General features: G+C 35.0%; 1 protein-coding gene and 1 long non-coding RNA gene across 3 annotated transcripts in view; one reads left to right on the forward strand and one right to left on the reverse strand.

The window, feature by feature from the left end:
* LOC141379834 (uncharacterized) overlaps positions 1–23,815 on the reverse strand; it is a 295,479-nt gene that overhangs the window by 268,678 nt on the left and 2,986 nt on the right. The gene's annotated exons all lie outside the window — the stretch shown is intronic.
* On the forward strand, positions 6,137–14,776 carry aqp3b (aquaporin 3b). Its single transcript, NM_001166121.1, is given in 6 exon segments — positions 6,137–6,287; positions 10,308–10,434; positions 11,066–11,203; positions 11,381–11,499; positions 14,298–14,515; positions 14,587–14,776. Coding segments are annotated over 6 exon segments (900 nt in total). The 5' UTR covers positions 6,137–6,179.

Consider the following 23,815-nt stretch of genomic DNA (forward strand, 5'->3'; position numbering starts at 1 on the left):
ACTGCTGAAGTAAACACTGAATTAAAGATTAACAGCTGATTACAGAACCTTCCTTACTAGTAAAACCATCTTTTCATCATTAGTATCTTGTATTATCCTCTTATGTTCAGTCATAAATTGTTATGCTGTAATTATTAGTAAAGAGGAAGAGATGGGGGGTTTTTACTCGAGCTGTGGCAAAGAAAATAATTTGAGAAACCGATTGCTATTATTGTGGCGAGAAAACCAAATCTGCCGTAAAACACAGCCTTTCATTGACTTACATTAGCATTCTCAGTCGACAACATTTAAAAAAATATATAATAATAATAATAATAATAATAATCGAAGGCCATAATTGATTAAAACATAATATGATTATTATTTTGATGGATAAAGTAAGAACAAGTGAAACTCATTTTAAAACGTACTAGGTTTATTTTAAAAAATGTCAAATAAAAATATTAACTGTAGTATAGACTGATGTTATGAGCTTGTTTCTAATATTAGGCTTTTTGGTGGGTTGTAAATGAACGGAACCTAACCACACATTATACAATACATCCGTATTATTGTTACGATTACCAGCGAGCGTATTCCATAAGATCGCTGGATTGCACTAACAATAACTCATGGACTACAATTCCGCCATTTCTGGACTACACTTTCATACATGCACTCCGGTCACACTCACACATGCTTCCTCATCTAGACTGATTACTCGCACCGCACCACCTGAGGATTGTCAGAGACTGATTGCACACACTATTTAAGCAGCACACTCACTCACTTCCATTGCCGAGTCTTGTTTATCTGTAGGTGACAATTCAACATGTTTCTTTAGTCTTGTTTTCTTGTGTTTTGAACCTTACCTTGTTTACCTTTTCGTCTTAGTCTGCTGCCTGCCTTCTGACCACTTGACTGATCCTTTGACAACGATTCTGGACATCCCTTGTATATCTGTTTGCACCTGTGCTGACCTTTGCTTGCCTGACTTTGAATAAACCTGCATGTGGATCTAAACCTCAGTTGTTTGTGTCACTCCCGGTGGTTACAATTATATTTAAATTTAATCTATTTACTTATTTATTTAAATACATATCTGTTGTAAGGGAAGGGTTTCATTCATGAAATTCACCTCAGTCACTCTCATTAGCTGTCATAACATTTTTTTTTATCAATTTAAGTCAATAAATGTATCAGAGGGAGTGCATCTATTCGAACCTGATCATTAATAAAGTGAGCTGTGTTTACATTAATCTCATTACATAAAAATCTTTTACTCTGTCATGAGAATTAGATTCTACGAGCTTGATCTCATGAGGAAACATAACTATTTTACATTTTGTCAGCTTAGTGGCTAATTCGTAAGTTTAGTTGTACGAAAATGTACGCTTGAGTTTTTTAAAGAAGCCGTGGCACCAAATCCCACCCCTAAACCCAACAGTCATTGGGGGATGAGTAAATCATTCTAAATAGTATGAATGACATGGTACAAATTTATACGAATAAGCAACTAAATCAAAAAGTTACGAATTGCTGTGAGATGGCGTTGTTTAGGCTATATCCACAACTAGGGGTTTTTCCCCTACCAATACATTTTCAATTAAAAGGTTAATGTGACCATTTCAATTTCATAATGTTCCTTTTACAGCATAGATGTTGTGTAATTAAAATATAAAACATTAAATAGACGTAAGCATTCATTTAGTTGTTGAAGCGTAAAACGAGATGAAAAGCAATTTTAATGCAAGAATCGTCAGAAGCAGGAGGCGAGTGCAGTAATTCGGGTAAAACAGGTTACTGTGTAAATACTTGTAAAATACATTTTCATATTTTAAAAACGTGGCATAAAACAGTGAAATTTAATGCAGTGCTTCTTGACCATTCTGAGGCACACTTTATATCGTATCAATCAGCCAGTGAAGATCAGTGATTTTTAATGAAAACAGACCTTAAACGCGATAATTGTTACAACATACAGTTCACTGGAAACGCTTGAACGGGGTTACTGAAAATTAAACGTTCTTTTGCATAGACCCTATTGTATGATTAAAAACTAGCAGAGTGTCATCTGCTGTTAAAAATTGAGTTCAGAATCTACTCAAGAGAGAACAGCAATGCACTTTGAAAATATCAGAAGTGCCACACAATCGATTTCATGAACGATTTTTCACCACAGCTCAAGCACCTATAACATTGACATACCACACTGAAGAGCATCTAAACATGTATTGTTTGGATTTTTGTAATAATATTAATGCCAAAGCTTTATTTCACATGAAAAGTTATCAAGCAACAAACCTATTGGGAATATTGGAAAGATAATGGTGAAGCTCACACATCACAGCACAGGCTAAAAGACTTGATCTTGACATTTGAATGAGATAATTGCTGTTATCGCTTTAATCGCACAGCTCTTTTTTACATTTGTTAACAGCACTGTTTAGAAATCGATACTGAATGCAAGTCAAAAGGATGGAGGTCACAGAAGGCATTTCCCACATTGAAGAGAACAGGCTACACAAACTACAAAGCTGACTTTTAAAACAGACGCATTAAGAGACGATTGTATTTCTTGACAGGAGCATTGACTTGTTTACTAAAAGTGCAGTGATATTTCAAGCACATCCGCATCTCGCTTTAGTTTAAGGTTTGTAATCATAGCCAAATAAATATGAGGAAGGTCTGGGTGTCTAATGTCAGACAGCTGTTAGATCATAGTGAAACGTAACGCAAGGAATAGTTTATAATTCAAGGTCTAAAGTTGGGCAGGCATTTAACTGAACCAACCTTTAGTTTCATACAATGGCAAAAATAAAGCTGTTCTGCTTTCAAGAGAAACCAGCAGAATGATTAATATTATATTAGATAGTATAACTAACAATTCAAAGTCATTCTATTTTTGTTGACAATAAACCGAAAATCACTGAAATCTCTAATTTCTTGGCATCATCAGAATGTTGCTTAAATCATACCCAAAACTTGTCAAATGACCTGATTTAATATCCCATTTAAAAAAACTCTAGAGCTCCCTGAAAGAAGACCTTTATAGGTTTCATAATGTGGAAAAAATTTTCTAAGACACAATACACATTTCTTTATGCTTTTATTATATTTGTATATAAAGCAGTGAGACTGACCAGTTGTGACACCCTTAAGGCCCAAGGTGTTTTTTTATTTCTCTTTGCTAATTGGGCTTAGTGGAACCTAATTAAAATAAAACCTAAGTATTATCTTTTGATATGAAGTACATTTAGGGAAAAAAATATTTAAATAAAACACTTTTTCCTGACTGTTTTTAATGCATATATAACATTTACATTTTTTGAACGTTTTGACTATCAGAGAGTAAAAACAAAATTTTTTGCCCATTTTGGACAGTTAAAAATAGTTTTTGGGACATTTCATTTGCTGCAAAACAGGATGAAACTGTATCTCTGCAACAAAATATAAAACATTCAAAGTATTTTAAATAGCCACTAAAATGTGCTGTCCACATATGTGGCCACTAAGCCCTAGGAGGTTAAGTAAAAGAAATATAACATTAAATATAAAACAAATAGAACACATTTATTATGACTAAATGTACTACAACATATGCATAATAGCCTTTACTATTACGTATAAAATATTCAGAAGCCAATTAAATTATATTACTTTTTTTATTGTGTAAATTATGATAATGTATAGTCAGCTGGTCATCACTGTAAAAAATTAGTGGGGTAATCAATTTAAATATGATACAAGTCCAGATAAAGTAAAAACAACGACAAGACATGGAACATGTCCTACAAAACAGACCTACAACTATTTTTTGGAAAGGACACCGAAAATATGAAATAATGTGTAATAACTACAAAAAAAATTGTAATTTAGTGAAATTAAAATGTTTAAACTATAGGCATGCTCAAAAAGAAAAAAAAAGAGCTGAATTCTGCACTGTATGTGTGCAGGCACATTTTGTTTGTTTGCCCACTACTGGCCAAGCATACACAGGTTTTTATTTATTTAATGTCTTGTGCAAGACACAGAGTCCAATATCGTGCTATATGAATGTCCACACCTACCTCAAACCTAAACCCAACCACACAGTAACCTGTTGTGTTTTATTAACATCTACACTTACCCCAACCCTAAACCCAACCTCACAGAACCTGTTGTGTTTTACTAACGTCCACATTTACCACAACCCTAAACCCAACCTCACAGTAACCTGTTGTGTTTTACTAACGTCCACATTTACCCCAACCCTAAACCAATTTCAACGTAACCTGTTGTGTTTTATTAACGTCTACACTTACCCCAACCCTAAACCCAATCTCACAGTAACCTGTTGTGTTTTATTAACATCTACACTTACCCCAACCCTAAACCCAACCTCACAGAACCTGTTATGTTTTACTAACGTCCACATTTACCCCAACCCTAAACCCAACCTCACCGTAGCCTTTTGTGTTTTATTAACATCTACACTTACCCTAACCCTAAACCCAACCTCACAGTAACCTGTTGTGTTTCACTAACGTCCACATTTACCCCAACCCTAAACCAATCTCAACGTAACCTGTTGTGTTCTACACTTACCCCAACCCTAAACCCAACCTCACAATAACCTGTGTTTTATTAAAGTCCACATTCACCCCAACCCTAAACCCAACCTCAGCGTAACCTGTTGTGTTTTATTAACATCTACACTTACCCCAATCCTAAACCCAACTTCACAGAAACCAACGCCACCTAAACCCTGCCTACTTGTAGTGTCCCTCCCACTTGGATGTCACCCAACCTATTTGCAGTGTAATCCCTCCCACTTCAGGCTACAGAAATATCTATTTGCATTTTTCAGTGTTCATTCATTTTTATTTTGTTGTCTGTACTAAAAACCTTCCAAAAATGGAAAAAGGTTTCATTTTTACCATATTGTGTATACTTTACATGCACAGTAATAGATTTGATATAGCTTGAGCACATATCAAGGTTTAACATAAATATATATCCGTGTGCATTATCTACACTCCAAAACCTATGATCACCAAGAATCTATTTGCAGTTGTGGAAAGACTGGATACCAATTAATCTGACACTCTAACTGAAAAAAAGGACGTGCATTTTCGGATTTCAATTAAATATTACAAACAGACATGAATTGTCCCCCACAAAACTGCTAACAAAATCATATGGTTAGTTTTGATTCCATTTGTAAAGTACGCAACAACAGCAAAACTATAAAACAGCAACTTTTGAAAGACTGTCAGTAAGGAAAGCTGCTTTTTGGCTCCAGAATTGTGTAATTAAGATATGTACCAGCAGGAGATACTAGCCAAACATTGCCCCATTTTCAGCAATAATCTGTCATGAGACATATTAGCTTTCCTAGAATACCGCAGGAAGAGAACTTGAGCGTTGGGGCTTGTTACCAGTCACTCTATTCACCCTATTTATGGAAAGACATTACTCAGATTAAGTAGCATTTATTAAGCACATGAAACAGTGGGTTAAATACCACAGGGACAGAAATCAAGAGCTTGGGTTTTGGCAAACATCCACAATGTCATAATACTGAGGCTGGTGCCACAAGTCATTGTGTTACTAGAAGAATAAAAAACAGTCTATTATTTAATGTTATTACGAAAATAGAATTTTAGACACTCCAGACTTGTGACCATCATGTGGCGCAAATACTTTCCGAATTCAAAAACATCTACCCTGTGTTTTATGTACTTGCCAAATGTCACCACTGGGTAAATGCCCATACATTTCCACAAAGCCTAAAATATTCGTTTAAAAATGTAAAGTGACCATAAGAGCTCCAGCCATTGAGGCTACAATCCACGCAATGAAGAAAAAGCAGGGAAACAATACTTGTTGTTGTTGTTGTACACTAAACCCTAGAAGGTCATTCAGAACCAGATTATAAGAAACATTTATATATTTGGGAGATGGGAAAATCCCAGTCTTCACTAACACATTTATAACAAGAAGCCTGGAATGGAAAAAAGAAAAAGTGTTTCAATCGGGAAGAGGCAGGGATGGAGGATGGGAGGAAAAATAGTAGGAATGCTTATTTGGGTTTTTTTTATTGACTGAGGGCGGGACATTCAGAAGCACATATACGGTCCAAACTCTGCTGGAGAAGTTGTACATGAGTACAGACCATCTGACTATCATCATCATCATTAAAACTGCCTATTATCAATATGGGAAGACAGAAGGTAATCCTGGAAAAGATGGCTCGGATCTTTCAGATTCGGAACATGCTGATGAGACAAGCACTGGCAGAATGCCTGGGCACCCTCATTCTAGTGGTGAGACACTTCTGTTGTTTTTTTCATAGATTGATTTTTTTGATGATGTGATGAAAATGCCATGCAGCCAGTTGAGTTTGGGAAAAGATTATGAGCAATTCAAAGTAATAGTGATTGAAAGTCTTAAACAGGAATGTAGCCAAATATGATTAGCAAGTGTTGAGGTTTGGCCACATTTACATTTAGAAACACATTTTCTTTAATTTACTAGAACAATGAATAGAATATGAATATGATGTGCCATAATTAAATAACTGAATTTAGACTGATAGATGGATGATAAATGATTACTGTATTTTTGACGATACATGGATAGAAGAGATCAAACTATTTTAGATGCTTTCAAGTACTCAAAAGATTTAAAATTTCACCTGAGGAGTTTTATTTCTGTGGATCTTTCCAGCTTAATTCCTATATTTGCTAATAATTTATCCAAAATAAACTTTGTTCTTTTTTGCCAACATTTTGATATGAAGAATATATCTGTTACACTGTTTACAGACACTTTGTAGTCATACTTCATACTGCTTTTAAGCTTTGGCCAATAACGGTTATTAAAACATGGAATTAAACGGATGATCAAAGCTAAAATATGTTTATTTTGTAACTAAATTTGTAGCCAAATGCCTCCTTTGCAGAACATACTGTGAAAAAGCAGGATGGGAGTAAATTTCAAGTCCTGCTGATAGCCAATTAACTGATTTACTCAAGTTTCACGGCCGTTTCTTATCCTGCAAATATTCATAATTAAAACTGAATATATTAAAATAAAAACTTAGTTTATATAAGGTAACTTTTAAACAGCTCAAACACAACCTCTAAACAATAAGCTGTATTATAACTTTAATAGTGCAGTTAGGTCAGTTGCACTGCTTTGTTGGGGTCATTTGTTAAAATAAAAACTAATGCGATCTTCAATTCCCTGTCTAATTAAACCACTAGACACAAGAAACCTAGTGATGGAAAAGATTGTGTTAGGATTAAACACCTCAGATTGTAGCTGTTAATTTGCTGTTCTTAAGCTACAGTTGTTGTTAAATCAATCACCACTTTAACAAAACAATTCAAACATTAGTGAATGTTCTATTGGAATTAATTTCATAAAAAAGAAAGATTTCTCCAACTAAACTTTGACAAAATTGTATGCAATTAGCAGGCACAGTTGAAGGCAACCTTGACCATAACGCAGAATCCAAGACAGCCCATATCCGGAATAAATTTGACACACCACAGGGGGATCACAGGTTAAACCATATCTCATCATCTGTTTTCAATGGAAACGAAAAGTTCAGAGCAGCAATATCTGGAGAAAAATAGAGCTCCCCCGTGCCCATCTGTTGTTTTGTGATGGTACTGTGCGGTCTGCGAACCCCCCATCCAGAGGCTGATCATGTGGCTCAATAACGGCTGGCAAACACAGACAGGCTAGAGGGCATCACACAATGTGAGAGAGAGAGAGAGAGAGAGAGAGAGCAAGTACACAAACACACTCCCATACGCACACAATCTATCAAATCCACATGGTGCCCACAACATTTCACATTCTTTAGACGCAGTCCTCAAACAAAAACAGGTACGTGAAGCCAATGATGTCTAGCTCCAAGAGTCCAAATACGTCAAACTAAAACCTGCAGTCATTTAATGGGATTTGTTGAAAATACCATATAATATTAAGCTATGTAATTTATATGCTAATAAAAATAGAGATTCCTTTTTTTGGCTTTAATGGTTGCATGAAAAAACGTTTTAACATCAAATCACAAGCTTGTGCGACAAGTTTTGAAATTCGATGCGTTGCAAGGTTCAAGCTTGGTGAACTCTGACCAGAGAAATCGCATCACGTGACTGCGTGAGACCAATCGAAGTTGAAAACATGACCACTCTGGACATAGATGTAAAATATGGACCAATTGCTCGCTTTAAATGTCTAATCCCGCCCCTTTTCGCAACGCCGAACAACCGAATTTTGCATGTTAAAACTCTAGTGTGACTGGGGCATTAGATTTTCTCCCCTGACCTCAGGCATCAGAGTTGCACTAAAATCAGGCATTCAAAATCCCTTGAATAACATTCCTTAACCCTTCACATGCTAACAAGCACATGGCTGGCTGATTAAAAATCTTTAAAAGTGCAAGATCTTGGAAAATGCTAACGTTAGCCTGATAGCACACTGAAAGCATACTCTGCAAATCACCATCCTGATCAGCCACACCTCCTGATTGAACACTAGACAACATCACTACAATTCATCACACAACATTCACCAGAGAGAAAATCTTATACTTATAGTATAATTAGTAATTAAAATACTAAACTTCATAAAAAGAAGCTAGGTGCTGATGTTTTCCTGCCATTACCTGTGTTTGTAAATGTGCCGAAGATCCTTTCAGCCGAATCTCATGAGGAAAATTGAACTATTTTATGTTTTTCCATAAGTTTCAAATTCCTACAAATTCAGACTATTTCATTTGTATGAAAACATACAATTTTTAAAAGGCTAGCCCCCAAACTTCACCCCTTCTCTTCACTGGAGGATGAGCAAATAATAGCCTACTAAAATGTATGAATGACATCAAAGTTCATATTAATTAGCCACTAAATTAAAAAGTTACTAACTTCTGTAAGATTGCGTTGAATTCTTTCTGCACAAACAGAGCACAGAGGTTTGCAATTACATATTTTGGTGGGCAGGTAAGTCAGCCTACCTTAACTTAACCCTTAACCATAACCTACCTCGAACCAAAATTTGCAGATTATGAAATTACATTTTCCAACAGGTTCATTGGGAATATATGCCCAGGATTACATTTTGGCGAAACCACAAAAACGATCTTCAGCATACGTTGGCCTGCAGTTTATGGGTGAAACGAACGTTACAGGGGGGTATGACGCTGACAACGTTTGTTCCTTTTGACACAACAAATGTTTACAGTGACATATTATTGACAAATAAAAGGTTGTTTTTAAAACTGCTTTATACTTCTGCGTCGAGTGATTGGCGTAAATCCATGCGTAGATTTGCATTTATACTTCTGCACGCTGTTCTGTCAAGTTTCTTGGCGGATGTTTTGTTTTTTCTGAACGCTACCTTAATGTACAAGTAGCTAAAACTTGTTCCTTCCGAGGTGGGAACCTGCGGACTTGCAACAACTGTAATCATAAGGTAAACACAAAACAACAGTTTTCATCAGGAGCTCCTTAACGGAAATTAACACTTGTAAACACTCGCTCTATCGGGCTCGCAGCTCTCAGCACGCCCACTCTCGTCACAGCTACCCAAGCCGACCAATCACAGAGCCAGCCACGATAAGGGTTATGCGACCACACAGGCTGCGCCGGTCAGTTTGCTTGGCAGCTTGCCTCGTACAGTATTTTAATTGGAATGTGGAGCGAACTGGTTTTGAGTCCAGCAAAAGACAGTCCGAGAAACCTTTTCTTATTAGCTTTTTAAAACACTATTGGCTGGCTTCTCACAGATTTGTATGAGAAGGACGTTTAAATGTCACATATGAGAAAATGAATTTGAGATTCGCAAAAATGTAGATGGCGGCCTCTTGTGGATTTGTCAACAAGCTGCAAGGAAATGTGGCAAACAACATATTTCTCGGTTAGCAAAAACGTAGCCCTGCACACATTTCCAATAAGCCTAGCTTGGACGTTTAATTTCTGTTTAATTCATGCCTATAACAAACCATTAACTAAGACTGTTAACACAAACTAATAATTAGCTGCTTATTAATAATTAGTAAGGTGGTAGCTGGGTTAAGGCTTTGGGTAGGTTTAGGGATGTAGAATGAATAAGATAACTTTAAGTACTAAAAAACAGTAAATATCTTAATAAGAGGAAGGTAATAAGCCATTAGATAACAGTTTAAATTGTTAATTAAACTAAAGTTTTACCAAAGCTTTTTTCATGAGGAGCTTTCAGTCTAACTTAAATGAAAAGAAAGTCAATACAAACACAGCACTTTCATTAGAAAACTGTTGAATGTATTTCTGTTTTGCATTCACCATTTCTAGATGTTTGGTTGTGGTGCTCTTGCCCAGCATATTTTAAGCGGAGGCTCTCATGGAATGTTTCTGACAGTGAATTTTGCATTTGGATTCGCTGCTACATTGGGAATCCTGGTTTGTGGGCAAGTCTCAGGTAAGATTCATCATGGCCTTCTTAAAGCTGTCAATTTTTTATACTACTTCTTTGAGAACACAGGAAATTCAAGAAGTCAGATGTGGCATTTTACTGCAGTGAGTCACAAACAGCTCCAGAACCAGATATTAAAATGTGAAAGAAACATTGACTACATGGATTTGAATTGGTAAAGTTACACAACATTCTAATCTACTTTCAGAACATTTTATGTTAAGGGTTGCCTTAAGTTGAAGTGCATGGATCTGCTGCTTTTTTCTGTTGCTTCAGTTTCAATTTTGATTAAAACAGCAGACGACATCAAACAGAACTTTTAGACTTTAACATTTTAAACAGAGGAAAACTACTAATAAATGAATGTTTGAATTTTGAGTGAAGTCTTGAATGAGTAGGAATTGGCAGACAGTTGAAAAACAAAGTTTCCAGACATAGATTAAGTCTAATCCATGGCTAAAAAGTTTATGAAAAAGTTTAAGTTGAATTTTTTAAGTCTAATCCTGCATGTCAACATATACCAAACCAGACCTAAAACACTACAGCAAGAGTCTATTATATACTTTTATAGTCATTGTGCTTCACATATACATTTCATAAAACAACATCTTGTTAAACATAAGGTTGTGTTTTACAGGAGGTCACATAAACCCTACTGTGACCTTTTCTCTCTGTTTGTTGGGGAGGGAGCCCTGGAGGAAATTTCCCGTTTACTTTCTGGCCCAGACTGTGGGGGCTTTTCTTGGAGCTGGAATAATATTTGGCATGTATTTTGGTAAGTTTTAAGATGGCTAATTAAAGAATTGTGGATGTGAATAATCCACATTTTTGTCAATCCTGGGTCAGCCAACAAGGAAATTTCTTTTTAGTTTATGAGGACTGTGGTTGTGAACAGAGTTATTAAATATCTAAAAGTACTTTTACCAGTTTATGATTACTGGATGCTTTGCAGATGCAATTTGGAAATTTGGACAAGGTTCTCTTGATGTTGATGGGGTAAATGCAACTGCTGGAATCTTTGCTACGTACCCTTCTAAACACCTTACTTTGCTAAATGGATTCTTTGATCAGGTAAGACACAAAAAGACAGAGTCTTTGCCCAACAGTGGCCAACAATATATACAGGTGTAAATAGAGTCTTATATATTTTGAGCTTTTTCACTTTCGACCTCATCCAGGGATAGTCAAAAATGCTTTAGAGATTGATTTAATAGTGTAAATGCTCATGTCAACTGTATTCAAACAACCACAAAACACAACCTCTCTGCTAGTCACTTACCACAATTATTATGGCAAGCCATTTTAACTTTAATCTATTGAGCATGCAAACACTGATTTCCATTATTACACTCTGAGAAATAAAGGTATAAAAACTGTCATTTGGGCCTGCCTTTTCAAAATATACACATTTGTACCTATAGGTTTTATATACTTTATTCTGCATCGAAGTAGTAAGCTCTTTCTTGCAATTGTTGTAGGACCTCTCTGATTCATTTTTCTATGGAGGATTAGAGTAGAAACGGCAAAAACGGTCAAAGTACTTGCTCTACAAACAAATGTGTTAATGACTATATATACATAAATAAAAATAATATAATAAAAATACTAGTTTTCATCAGTAATAAACAAAGAGCTGTTTTTGAGGCTAAACATCAATGAAACTGAACAAGAACAGAGGTCTTGAGTCAATAAGGTTCCTATGGCTGCACTCTAAAGCTCTGCTCACACTTTGAGATTTCAGCCACGATTTTGCCATCTGAGACAAATTTGGGAAACCCTAAGATTCCTAAAATCCTAAGCTCCAAAAGTAATGACACAATCCATGCGACAATTCAAATTACTGTGGGGAAATGTCAAAACTGTTTTTTTTTTCTTCCTGGTTTTATTATTGAGACACGCCGTGTGCAAAATTGCCACTACAGATTGTTTACGTTGGCTGTAAGAAATCATTTCGGAACGTGGGATAGTGAAAGTGTCACAAGTGAATGACATCAAACTTCGGGGGCATTTTCTTTCAGGTTTGGCGCGTCTTCATTGTCATTCTGTCTGACTTTATGACATCTGAGATCTCACAGTGATGTGTGAGCCATGTTTGTGCAGTCTGACATGAGACAATCATTTAAGATTATAAAAAATAATAATAATAATAAAAATAATAATAATAATAATAATAATAATAATCGCAGTGTGAGCCGGCCTTTACATGAAGAATAAAGTAGATACTGGTATTTTAATGGTTCACATTAGTACTTAAAGTCTGAATATTAGTGTTTAAAAGTACAAAACTGTAACTTTTGAAAAGATATCACCCCAGTGACCCAGGCCCAATGGCCCAGGCTCATTGCAAACATATGCCTCAGCCTACAGTTTTTCGAAACTTAAAATACATTGCTCGGGTTAAATTATATTAAATATTTCACATAACAAATATACTAGAGGGCGCCTTCTACATTTTTGTGAATCTGAAATACATTACTTAGTGTACTTAGCTTCTTTTACACGTCTATAAGATGCCCTAAACCGTGTACAAAATGAGCTACCGAGCAAACTGACCACCCCAGAAGAGTTGTCCATATGGAGATTGATGAAATGTATAAATCCGAAAGGCACAGTTAAGTTCTTTTGTGGCATTTATTGTTGTGCACCAAATGCTTAATTTGTCAATAATGTCGCTTCAAATTAGGGCTGCTCGATTATGGGAAAAATCATAATCATGATAGTTTAGGTCATAATTGTAATCACGATTATCCAAAACAATTATCAGTTGCTGTTTTTTTTATAAATATTTTCCAAATGATGTTTAACAGAGCAAGGTATTTTTCACATTATTTCCTAAAAAAAAATGTAGGAGTTTTTATTTGTTTTATTTTGGCTGGAATAAAAGCAGATTTAAATATTTTGAAGGTCAATATTATTAGCCCCCCTTAAGCAATATATAATTTCGATTGTCTGTAGAAGAATCTACTGTTATACAATGACTTGCTTAATTACCCTAATCAAGAACCACACTTTTGAATACACCTTTGAATCACACTTTAATCTGAATGCTTGTATTTTGAAAAATATTTAGTCAAATATTATGTACTGTCATCAGAGCAAAAATAAAATAAATCAGTTATTGGTAACAAGTTATAAAACCTATTATGTTTAGAAATGGGTTGAAAAAAATCTAATATGAAATCTAAATCTAATATAATAATAAAAATTGCTAATAAATCAGGAGAGCAAATAATTCTGACTTCAACTGTTTATATATATATATATATATATAGTTATTTCACCCCTGTAAATATAGAAAGGGAAATAAATACAATATAATAAAAATATGACAATAAACAAACTGTGCTTTAAGCATCTTCACTGTAAAGAATAAACTTAAGCTACAAAAGTCCTTCAGTCAAGAGCAGTGAGTGATTTTTCTCCTTTGGTTGTTTGATTAATGATAAAAACAGTCAGCAGCAGGAATATTGTTCCCTGTCACTATTATTGAAATGGCTTGCCATATTATAGGTTGTATCATGAGAAAGCATTCCAAAGCAAGATATTCATTCATGCACTGGAAACATGGATATAGAAAATTTGTAGTTTCCATGCGTATCCCTTTCATCTGCTTGCTTTCCCATCCATTAAAGCCACATAATGGTTTGCTCATACTTAAGCATCGCCGGACACAAGTAGTCACAAAGGATGCATGTAACAGCAAGTTAATACCAAAAGGAAAGTATGGCTTTGGACCCCAGTGACTTTCATTGTATGGACAGCTGAAACAGTCTTTCAAATATCATCTTTCAAAGTCAATTTTGGAACAATATTAGGATGAGTAAATGATGTGAGAACGTTCACTGATTTTAACACCTCATTTTCAACAGATGATCGGCACGGCAGCTCTGATCGTGTGTATCCTTGCCATTGTTGACCCTTACAATAACCCCATCCCGCAAGGACTGGAGGCCTTCACTGTGGGCTTTGTGGTTCTGGTGATTGGTCTGTCTATGGGATTTAACTCAGGCTATGCTGTAAACCCAGCCAGAGACTTGGGACCACGGATCTTCACTGCAATTGCTGGATGGGGCTCAAAAGTGTTCTCGTAAGTCATATTTGCTTTACCAATCCATTTAATATCATCTTCAAAACTTATTTGTGTTCTATCCACAACAGAGCGGAGTCTTACTGGTCCTTTGTGCCAGTCTTTGCCCCATTCATTGGTGCTGTGTTCGGTGTGATGGTGTATCAGTTGATGGTGGGATGCCATGTGAAAGGAGAAGAAAGAGATAAAAGAGAAGCGGTGGAAAGAGAAGAGAAGGAAAGACTCAAACTATCTGCCGTTTCTGATAAAGATGCAGCATAAATGTGGGTTTAAATGGAGTTGTTTACCATAGTTCTGTTTAGCTTCTAAAATTGAATTCGGCTTCAGGTTATATAGTTGCATCATCATAAAATTGGCTCGCACAATCCAAGTTAAATCGTTACTTTCTGACAGCTGCTAAACGACTTTGTCAGTGACATCATGACATTATTTTAAGATGATGTCCAAATGATTTAATTGCTTAATTAGAATTTGAATATCACTCCAATTCTCCTGAAAATACTAAAAAACAAATAGTTACTCTTTTCATTTTATTAACCCTTATGTAGTGTACTGTTGGGGATGTTTTCATCCACTCTGGGGTGATTTTGAGTCTTAGGCCCAATCCCAATTCTATTTTTGTACCCTTACCCCTTCCCCTTGGCCCCTACAACCGAGAATGAAGGGGAAGGGCTTCAAAATTTATCCCTAAGAATTGTCCTCGCGATCTCCTGCTTCATGTGAGATCAGACGATGGCGACTGCTGTAGTGATTCCAGTTGTGCTATTTTTTGGTATTTATCTTCAGGAAATCGCAGAAGGCATATATTTTGTTATCATAACGATCTAATGTGGCAATAAGATTGTAATTTTACTGTGTATTTACACAGTGGCCATATTCATCAATGTAAACACACCAAAAACAGCATTAACATTATAGCAGACACTGTAAAAAGCCCATTGACAGCCACTAGACATTTCTGACAGGGTATTCGAGTGTCAGAGAGTTGTGGGACTGCAGTACATGAGTTATTAATAGGGATTATAGATCGCAAAATCAAGTTGTTTCAAGTGTGGTCCTGAAAAATCGTTGTTCAAAGGGCTATTCACCCCTTTCCCTTAGCCCTACGCCTTCAAGCTAAAGAAATTTGGGACACCCCTACCCCTTGGCGTGCACACGCAAAATGAGGGGTAGGGGTGATGGGAAGGGTTAAGGAGTAGAATTGGGATTGGGCCTTAATTTGAGTTTAAATTGTCAACTTTTTTTTTTGTTTTTTTATCTAGCAGAATGATTTATGGTGACATCTTATTTTGACACATATTTTGAGAAAATGCTTTAAAATTTTCAAAGAACTCAACAGTACGCTCTGGGCAAATTAACTAGCCTTTTGTTATGTTCAGGATTAAAAACATCCACTAAATTAAAGTTCTGTAAAAATGCATCAGATAAATATTTTTTTCAATTTGTTTTGCATTAATCTGTTAATCAACCTCAGTCCTGATCAAAACTACTAATTGCGTACAAAATTTGAGGATTTTAACTCTTTTAATACCAATTTCATAAATGATGTTACTGATTTGGTGGAGAAAAACACACACAAAATGACATATTTTCAATATTTTGTTTTTACCTTTTATCAAAGTTGTGGACTTGTGAAACAACATTGCCTTTGATGCATTGTTTTTGATTGATTTTCATAGTTCTCCCTAATTTACCCATAATTGTTGGTGGCTCTTTATGGCACTTTGACTTCCATTATAACCACATTTGTTTTATTCCAAAACGACACCATATAATCGTGCATTTTTGATTGTTGGTGGTTTTCCCTGCTGGGAAGAGGTACAATTTTTACTGTTAATCATCAGTTGGCACCATTAACCCTTTACATAAAAGCTTAGTTTCTGGATTTTATATGGAGAATAACAGTTAATTAAAGTGTGTGTGTATGTCTGTGAGAGTGACCTTTATGCACTTACCTTGATGTGTCTGAGAAATTCAAATTATGCATCTCAGCTCTCAGAACTACATGGAGTAAACAAAAACAAAGACTGTGTATTTATGCACCATCAAATGTGGTTATAATGGAAGTCAATGGGGCAAAAACAGCCACCAACTGTAAAATAGGAAGAAAAAAAATGAAAATCTAACAATGCATCAAAGCCATTGTTGTTACTAATCTTTCACATGTCCAAGACTGTCAAATGGTTTTAAAAAATCCCATTCACAATTATTTTTAATATTTTATATGTATTGAAAATATGCCATTTTGTGTTTTTTTTACCAAATCTATATATATATATATATATATATATATATATATATATATATATATATATATATATTTATATATATATGATGCATCATTTTTACTGCAATTGAATTGAGTGGATGTGGATGTTTTCATCCCGGACATAACAAAAGGGTTGTAAATTTGAACAGTGCACAAGGGTTAAACAAAATACCCAATTATAGCCAAATTAATTTTAAAAAGTCAGTTGTTGTCATAAGTTAATTTACTGTATCTTTAATGCTTCTATCTGCTGCATAATGAATGATTATAAATAATCAGTATGATTTATGAAAATCCTCACCCTTATGAATTCTGCATCAAAAACACTAAATTGCCTGTTTTACTAATATTCCAGCTTAATTATCAGTGAATATTAATAAGTGCTGTAATTATGCAGTGAGAGGTCTGTTGACATTATCAAGTTGCTTTTGGCTTTTGAGAATGTTTTTTGTTGTTGTTGTTTTGCAAGTGTGTGTTTTGATGTATTAATCATCTGTTTTTGTTTTGGAAAATGACAGCTTACACTGTCTAATATGCATATTAAATATTGTGCTCATTTATGTTGTACTCTTTAATAAACTGCATTTTGGTAAGGTATGAAGATTTTGATCTATAGTATTTGAGAATCATCAGCCACAAAATGTATTTAGTAAATATAAAAAGCCATTTTACAGCATTGATGTCTCTTAATTTAGTTGTTCAGTATATAACAGCATCATTAGATCCAGCAAAAGCAGAATCAAAATTTACTTTTCCATTAGGCAGCAGATCAATGCAAATATGGGTAACACTTTACAATACCAGTGCATGAATAATGATGTATTAGTATGTAAACTAAACATTGCTCATTATTAAAGGCATGCACTAATTATGAACTAACTTTAACTACAACATGATTCCCATGAGTTCATGTGTGAATAACAGCTACTTTAATTACTTGTTAGTACATGCTGTTAACTAATGTATGAATTAACATTTAAGTTTAAGCTAAATGTAACCAACATGAAGTCATGAGCTGTTAATGTAGAATTACGTCATGACTTTACTTAAAGGGGCACATCACCATTAACTCATTCTTAACTACTCATGAACTCCTGTGTTTAAAAGGTTCATGCTGTTCATGATGATGTTGACATGAGAACACTTTTCTATTGCTACTGAGTGTAAACACACAAGACAGAAGTGTATAAGATGTTCATGAGTTCATAAGTTAAATTAACCATAAACTAATACATTATGTAACAAATAAGCATGTACTAACAAGTAATTAAGTACCTATTATTCACACTAAATTCATGTGACTCATGTTGTAATTTATAATTAGTTCATAATAAATTAATGTTTAATTTACATATTAACACATCATTATTCATGTACTGTTGTTGTAAAGTGTTACCCAAATATGCGTATGAATGTATATTAAATCATCTGTGCAAAGTTTGCAGTCACATTTTGGAATGAATAGAGATGCGCCTGTCCACAAAATAGGGATCCCAAACCTCTGTTTTCTTCAGTCTCAAGTAAGAATTGAGTGGGCAGGCTAAAGTGAATCGTCTCAAACCACTGCTAGAATTCGTAGCAATAAACAAGAACAGTATGAGCTGTAATTTAGTTTAAAACTGCAGACACAATTCATACTTGCTTGAAATAGGACTTGCTGAAACAAACAAGCTTTAAATAGACTTACTGTTATTACAGGGCAAAAAAAATCTCTGCTTATGCACTTCCAAATGAGTAGAGTTTTCAACCTATAGGGTGAACAAAGTAAAATATATAATGTTTTAATTAAATGTTTTGATACCTTAAAGGAATAGTTATTATTCATTTACAATTTACTATACTATCCCTCAGTTGGTTACAAACATTTATGAGTTTCTTTCTTTTGTTGAACACAAGGCTTTAGTTAAAATATCTTCTTTTGTGTCCAACAGAAGAAAGAAACTCACATGTTTGTAAAAACATGTTTGTAACAAGTAATAAGAAATCTCAATTTTATGTGAACTATCCCTTTAAGAGGGAATCTTCCATTTCCCTAAGTTACATCAAATATGGAGTGAATTTAAGCATTCGTGCAAGTTATGCAAGTCTTTCTTTTGACCTCACTGGTGTAAAGTGTACCTAATTTCTAACACAAGTAAAAGTTAAGCCATACATTCTCAGGTATATCACGTAAAAGAATGCAAATTAAAATCTTTTATGCATCGATCGCAACTCGCTCTCATGTAAATCTTCCAAATGGAAAGGAAAGATTGCAGTGCCTGTTTAGCTCAGTGAAGGGGAAAATAGAGAATGAAAATAAAAGATGTGTTTATTGGAACGAGATGGACGGAGATAAACCAGACCGTGAATCTTAAATCACTGAGCACTCGACGGAGTCGCTTCGTAGCTTTAGAGAAAATGAATGCAGACGTTATGAGGAATGTTTGTGGAATTGAGTTTGGGAATTTGGGATGAGACTTGAGGCAAGCTAACCGAGGCTTTTTGAAACCATTAAACCAATTTTCCTGTCCTCTTTGGATTTCTGAATGGCTATAGGCTCTATCAGCAAATGGACAAAATTCCTGAGGTTTATTCAGGATTTGTCAAAGCATGATTTAAAATGCAAGTTATTTACCACACATATTTTCACCTCACAGGGTGAGAATTTAATACATGACAAACATTCATAAGTCCTTGCTGTTTTTTATCTGTTGTAGTCTATATATCAACACATGAAACCTCTTTGACTACTATCTTTCTTCAGTTCAACTGAGGTTCCTATCACAACTGTTGATTATATTACTCTTCCACGTCATGTACATCAGACAAGAGTCAGTATCATGAAAAGAAATGGATATAGAATTGCTCGTTGTACCTTCAGAAATGGAAAATGACTGACAGTAGAAACTTGGTTACAATAAAACAGAGCTCTTTATGTCAAAGTACAAGGTGCTATTCTGTTAAAAGTACTTATCTATAAGGGCTCTCTGCTTAAAATTAATTGAAAGATGTAATCTACTACGATATGATATTGTAAACTTTAGTTCATGTGTAATGTATCTGTGAACATAACATCTCTAAATGTAATACGCTCAAAGTTCAATGCAATGGGAGACATTGGCTTTTACAGAGCTAGCTTAGCAAAGCCTACAGCGAATGAAGATTGGGGACTACAAAAATATCTGGGCTAGTGAGATCACATGCGCTTCAGGTTTTCTGCATTCACCATGCGCAGTAAAGCGGTGTGACCAGTTGCGATGTAATGTTTTAGCAGAGAAAGCTAAAATGCTGTCCAAACGCTGCTATTTCTACAGAGCTTCTTCGGTTTTTGTATTTGAGTTTCCAAAGGACACGACACAAAAAGAGAAGTGCTTACAATTTAATTATAATTATGTTCCAGAGAATTGTTAAAAAAATATATAGCTAGCATTTAATAAAGGACAACTTCCAGAATCTCTCCCAGTTCAGTGGTGGATTCAGCTAAACACTCTTTAAAGAAGGAGCAGCTCCAACCATAATATACTGTAAGCATTTTTATTTGTTAAAATTGATCTTTTACATGCATAGTTTCTAGTGTTGACGGTATGTTGTAGCAAAGATGTAAACAATGGGAAATGCTGTTTGGCACCATTAACAGTTTAGCTACAAATTCATATTTATCCATCAAACCCCTGTAAACACCTACAATCTTCACCAGTGCTGCAGTGTCTCTCTATGCGGCCACTTTCCCTGCGTCCTTTTCATTTTCTGTCTGATTCAGGCTCAAACTGACACAGCTAACAGCTAAACTGATTGACAGAATTTACACAGCAGAGGCACAGCACATGCTATTGGAGGCATGCCGCTTTTCCTTAGCGATGTGGAACCGATCCGTGAATCACAGCACATTATGTTAGCTGACCAATCAGAGCCTCTTGAGGGCGGGCTTTTGGAAAGTATTAGGAAATATAACAGTCGTTTTCATGTTAGCTGAGTAGCTATATATAATCAAAGTAAGATATATGAATAAATAATGTGATTTTCTACAAATGAAGCATGAATGTACATTGCTTTGCATCTTATAAACACAACAAAGCCTTAAAAATACACTCTAAACCACCCCTTTAGACATAAGCCAACCAATGTAAGCTTAGTCTGGCATTTTGTGTCATTTATTGAACAAGCACTAAAGCTCTAGGGATATTACTCCTGTTCTTGGCTAACTTTATAACAGCAGGTCTTTGTTTCCATATTACAAAGCATAAAAAATTAAAAAGATTGGGGGCCTCTTTAACAGCTTTACACTATGCAAGTTTATTTGCTAAAATTCGTATTCAAATTTGTTTTATTTGTATTGTGCAACGCATATTTATAATGTCACTATGCGTAGTATATATATATATAAAAGGGGAAAAACATTAAATTGTATAAATTAGGGATGTTCCGATCAGGGTTTTTTTGCCTCTCGAGTCTGAGTCATTCAATTTTGAGTCTCTACCGATATCACAAACCAATCCGATACTTCTATAATACATTAAAAAAATTAAAAAGGCAATCCTAAATTTACATAATTTTGCTATGACAATGTTGTCATCATCAACTTTATAATACCTCCAGACTGCAGACATACTCTTGCTTTTCACTTAAAGCTGCCTCCATGTTCTTGGAACTTTTCCAACATTTGGCCAATCATGCCGCACGCGTTGCTGTTTTTGAGTCAAGAAAGACGTCTAACTCTGTGCCACAGCATAACTATTAATGTGTTATAAAATAACGAGTATATCTCAAGTCTTGATCGGGAGGTAGCATCCAATTCCGATCGATTCTGAAACCCGAAATTTCCAATCTCGTATGAATGCTGTAATGTTTAAATAATGTTCCGTTAAAAAAAATATTTGAAGGTCATGTGTCCATCAGGAAAATCCCAGCATCTCATTTCTCACAGGACGCATTCTCATGGTCTCCAGAATTCGTTTCTCCAAGGTAACTTGGCAAGATCGGTCTCCAAAAGTAAGCTAGTCCGTTCTCTGTCCGTTCTTGGAACTGAGTAACAGCCTAGGCTTTCTAGAAACATCCTTAGAGGTCTATTGAGGCAAGTTAGTGCCAAAATCTGCAGTACACCAGCACTCCAGAACCGGGTTTGGGCACCCTTGCTTTAATACATTATCTGACAACAACAACACACAAATTTATATGGCTCACATAAAAGTTAGGATTAATTTGTGATTAGTTCATAGTAACTCATAATAAAGTAATATTACTGTTGTAAAATGTTACTAGGTGTACTAATTGTGCACTAAAGTGTTGCACAGATTGTATTCACGAGTCAAAAAGCACAAGAAAATCATCTCAAAGGAAAATTTCTTGCAACTCCACACACAACAATGCGTTTAAGATGTGAAATCCAAGAACATTCTGATCACATTAGAAAATATCACTGCCTCTCATGCACACACAGCATTTCAGAAGATCCCGTGCTTGACAAACGGTTTTATGTCGTTCATTTAAGCAATCTGGAAACTTCTTGTGGGTGCTTCGCTCTGACGACAGCAAATAAAACTGAAACCACAAATTTAAAAATATATCAATCTACTGTTCAATCCATATTATAAATCCAGCACAACCGCCATTTGTCAGAATCGTTCCTATTCCATCACCACAAACAGCTGTGGGAGAAAAAAAAAGAGAAGAGATTTGAACTAAATGTCGGTGGTGACATAAATTGTCGATGAGAAACTGCTTTTCTGGTCCCCACCCACTGCTCAAACTTCAGAGAGGCGCTTGACATTTGGAATTCCTAAACGACATGGCCTTTCAGCAATGCGGATTCCCAAACAGATCTAATGTCAATCAAACACCCAGCATCCCAGACCCCCAACAATGGCATTCTAAAAGGGTATATGCCTACTGAGACGGCATGGATGCAGTCAGTCAATAAGGCAGGCGTTATCAAAATAACTGCTAATCAATAGAAACCAGTGACCTGTAAATTAGGGAATATACCTACATGTATCTTAATTAAATGGGGGTTCATTTGAAATTTTGACTCGTGTGTTGTTTAAATTTACCATTTTGTTATGTTCGAGATGAAAAAATCCTCTAAATTAAACTGCTTTCCTAATAGTAAAGTCAATTGTACACTTTAAAATCTTTCAGTAATACACTTTCCATTTTTTTCTGTAAAAAAAAAAAAACTCTACTCTGCATCAGATTTATGAACAGTCTTATGAACCAAAATGCTGAGGTGAAAAGTAAAAAATTACAATTAAAAGTTGTATTTCTCTTTTCATGCATCACATTAATTATCGATCTACATGTTATTCAGTGCAATAACAAATCCTTAAGTTTGCAATCTCTAAGTTTTACAATAAAAATAACTCAGGTTTGAATTTGGTTTGTCCTACATGACAGTAGTAGTTTGATTGCAGTGTTTACATGTCTATACTGCACTTCAATAATGCAACTAAAATCAGCATACTCCACTTGTCCTAATTCCAATACTGTCTAGTTTATGACCTTAATCGGATTTAATTAAACAAAAATAGCTGTTTACATGGTAGACTCTTAATCAGAGTATTGCCTAAATCATATTAAAATCTGATTATTGGGGTCTATGTAAATGTACTCAGTGTTATTTATGTCGCTAGTATCATTTTTAACTTCCACATTTCCACATTTTTCACAGTGTGGATTTTTCAGTGTTTTGATTCAGGTTTTATAAAATGAATGCATATTGGCAATAATAACAATAATAATAAACATTCAAAGATTTTAGAAATGTTAACATATTGCATTGTTTGTTTGCTTTTAAAACATTTAATGGAACCAAAATTTAAAATGGAAATGCAGTTTAATACTTTTTGCAAAAATAAAGGACAAAATATGTTTGCAGTTAGCATTAACAAAGTCAAAGTCAGATATATTTAAATTAAAATAAACAAAACTGAGCTAGTAAATCTAGCAAATATCGTTGTCACTTTTGACTCTCATACATATCCCAATCCGCTTGTTAAGTGGTGACGTGTTTGTGACGTATGTATACTGTTTCCGGGTCCAAGCCGCCATTCATTTGA

Source organism: Danio rerio, chromosome 21 (assembly GCF_049306965.1).
Source record: "Danio rerio strain Tuebingen ecotype United States chromosome 21, GRCz12tu, whole genome shotgun sequence".
NCBI lineage: Eukaryota > Metazoa > Chordata > Actinopteri > Cypriniformes > Danionidae > Danio > Danio rerio.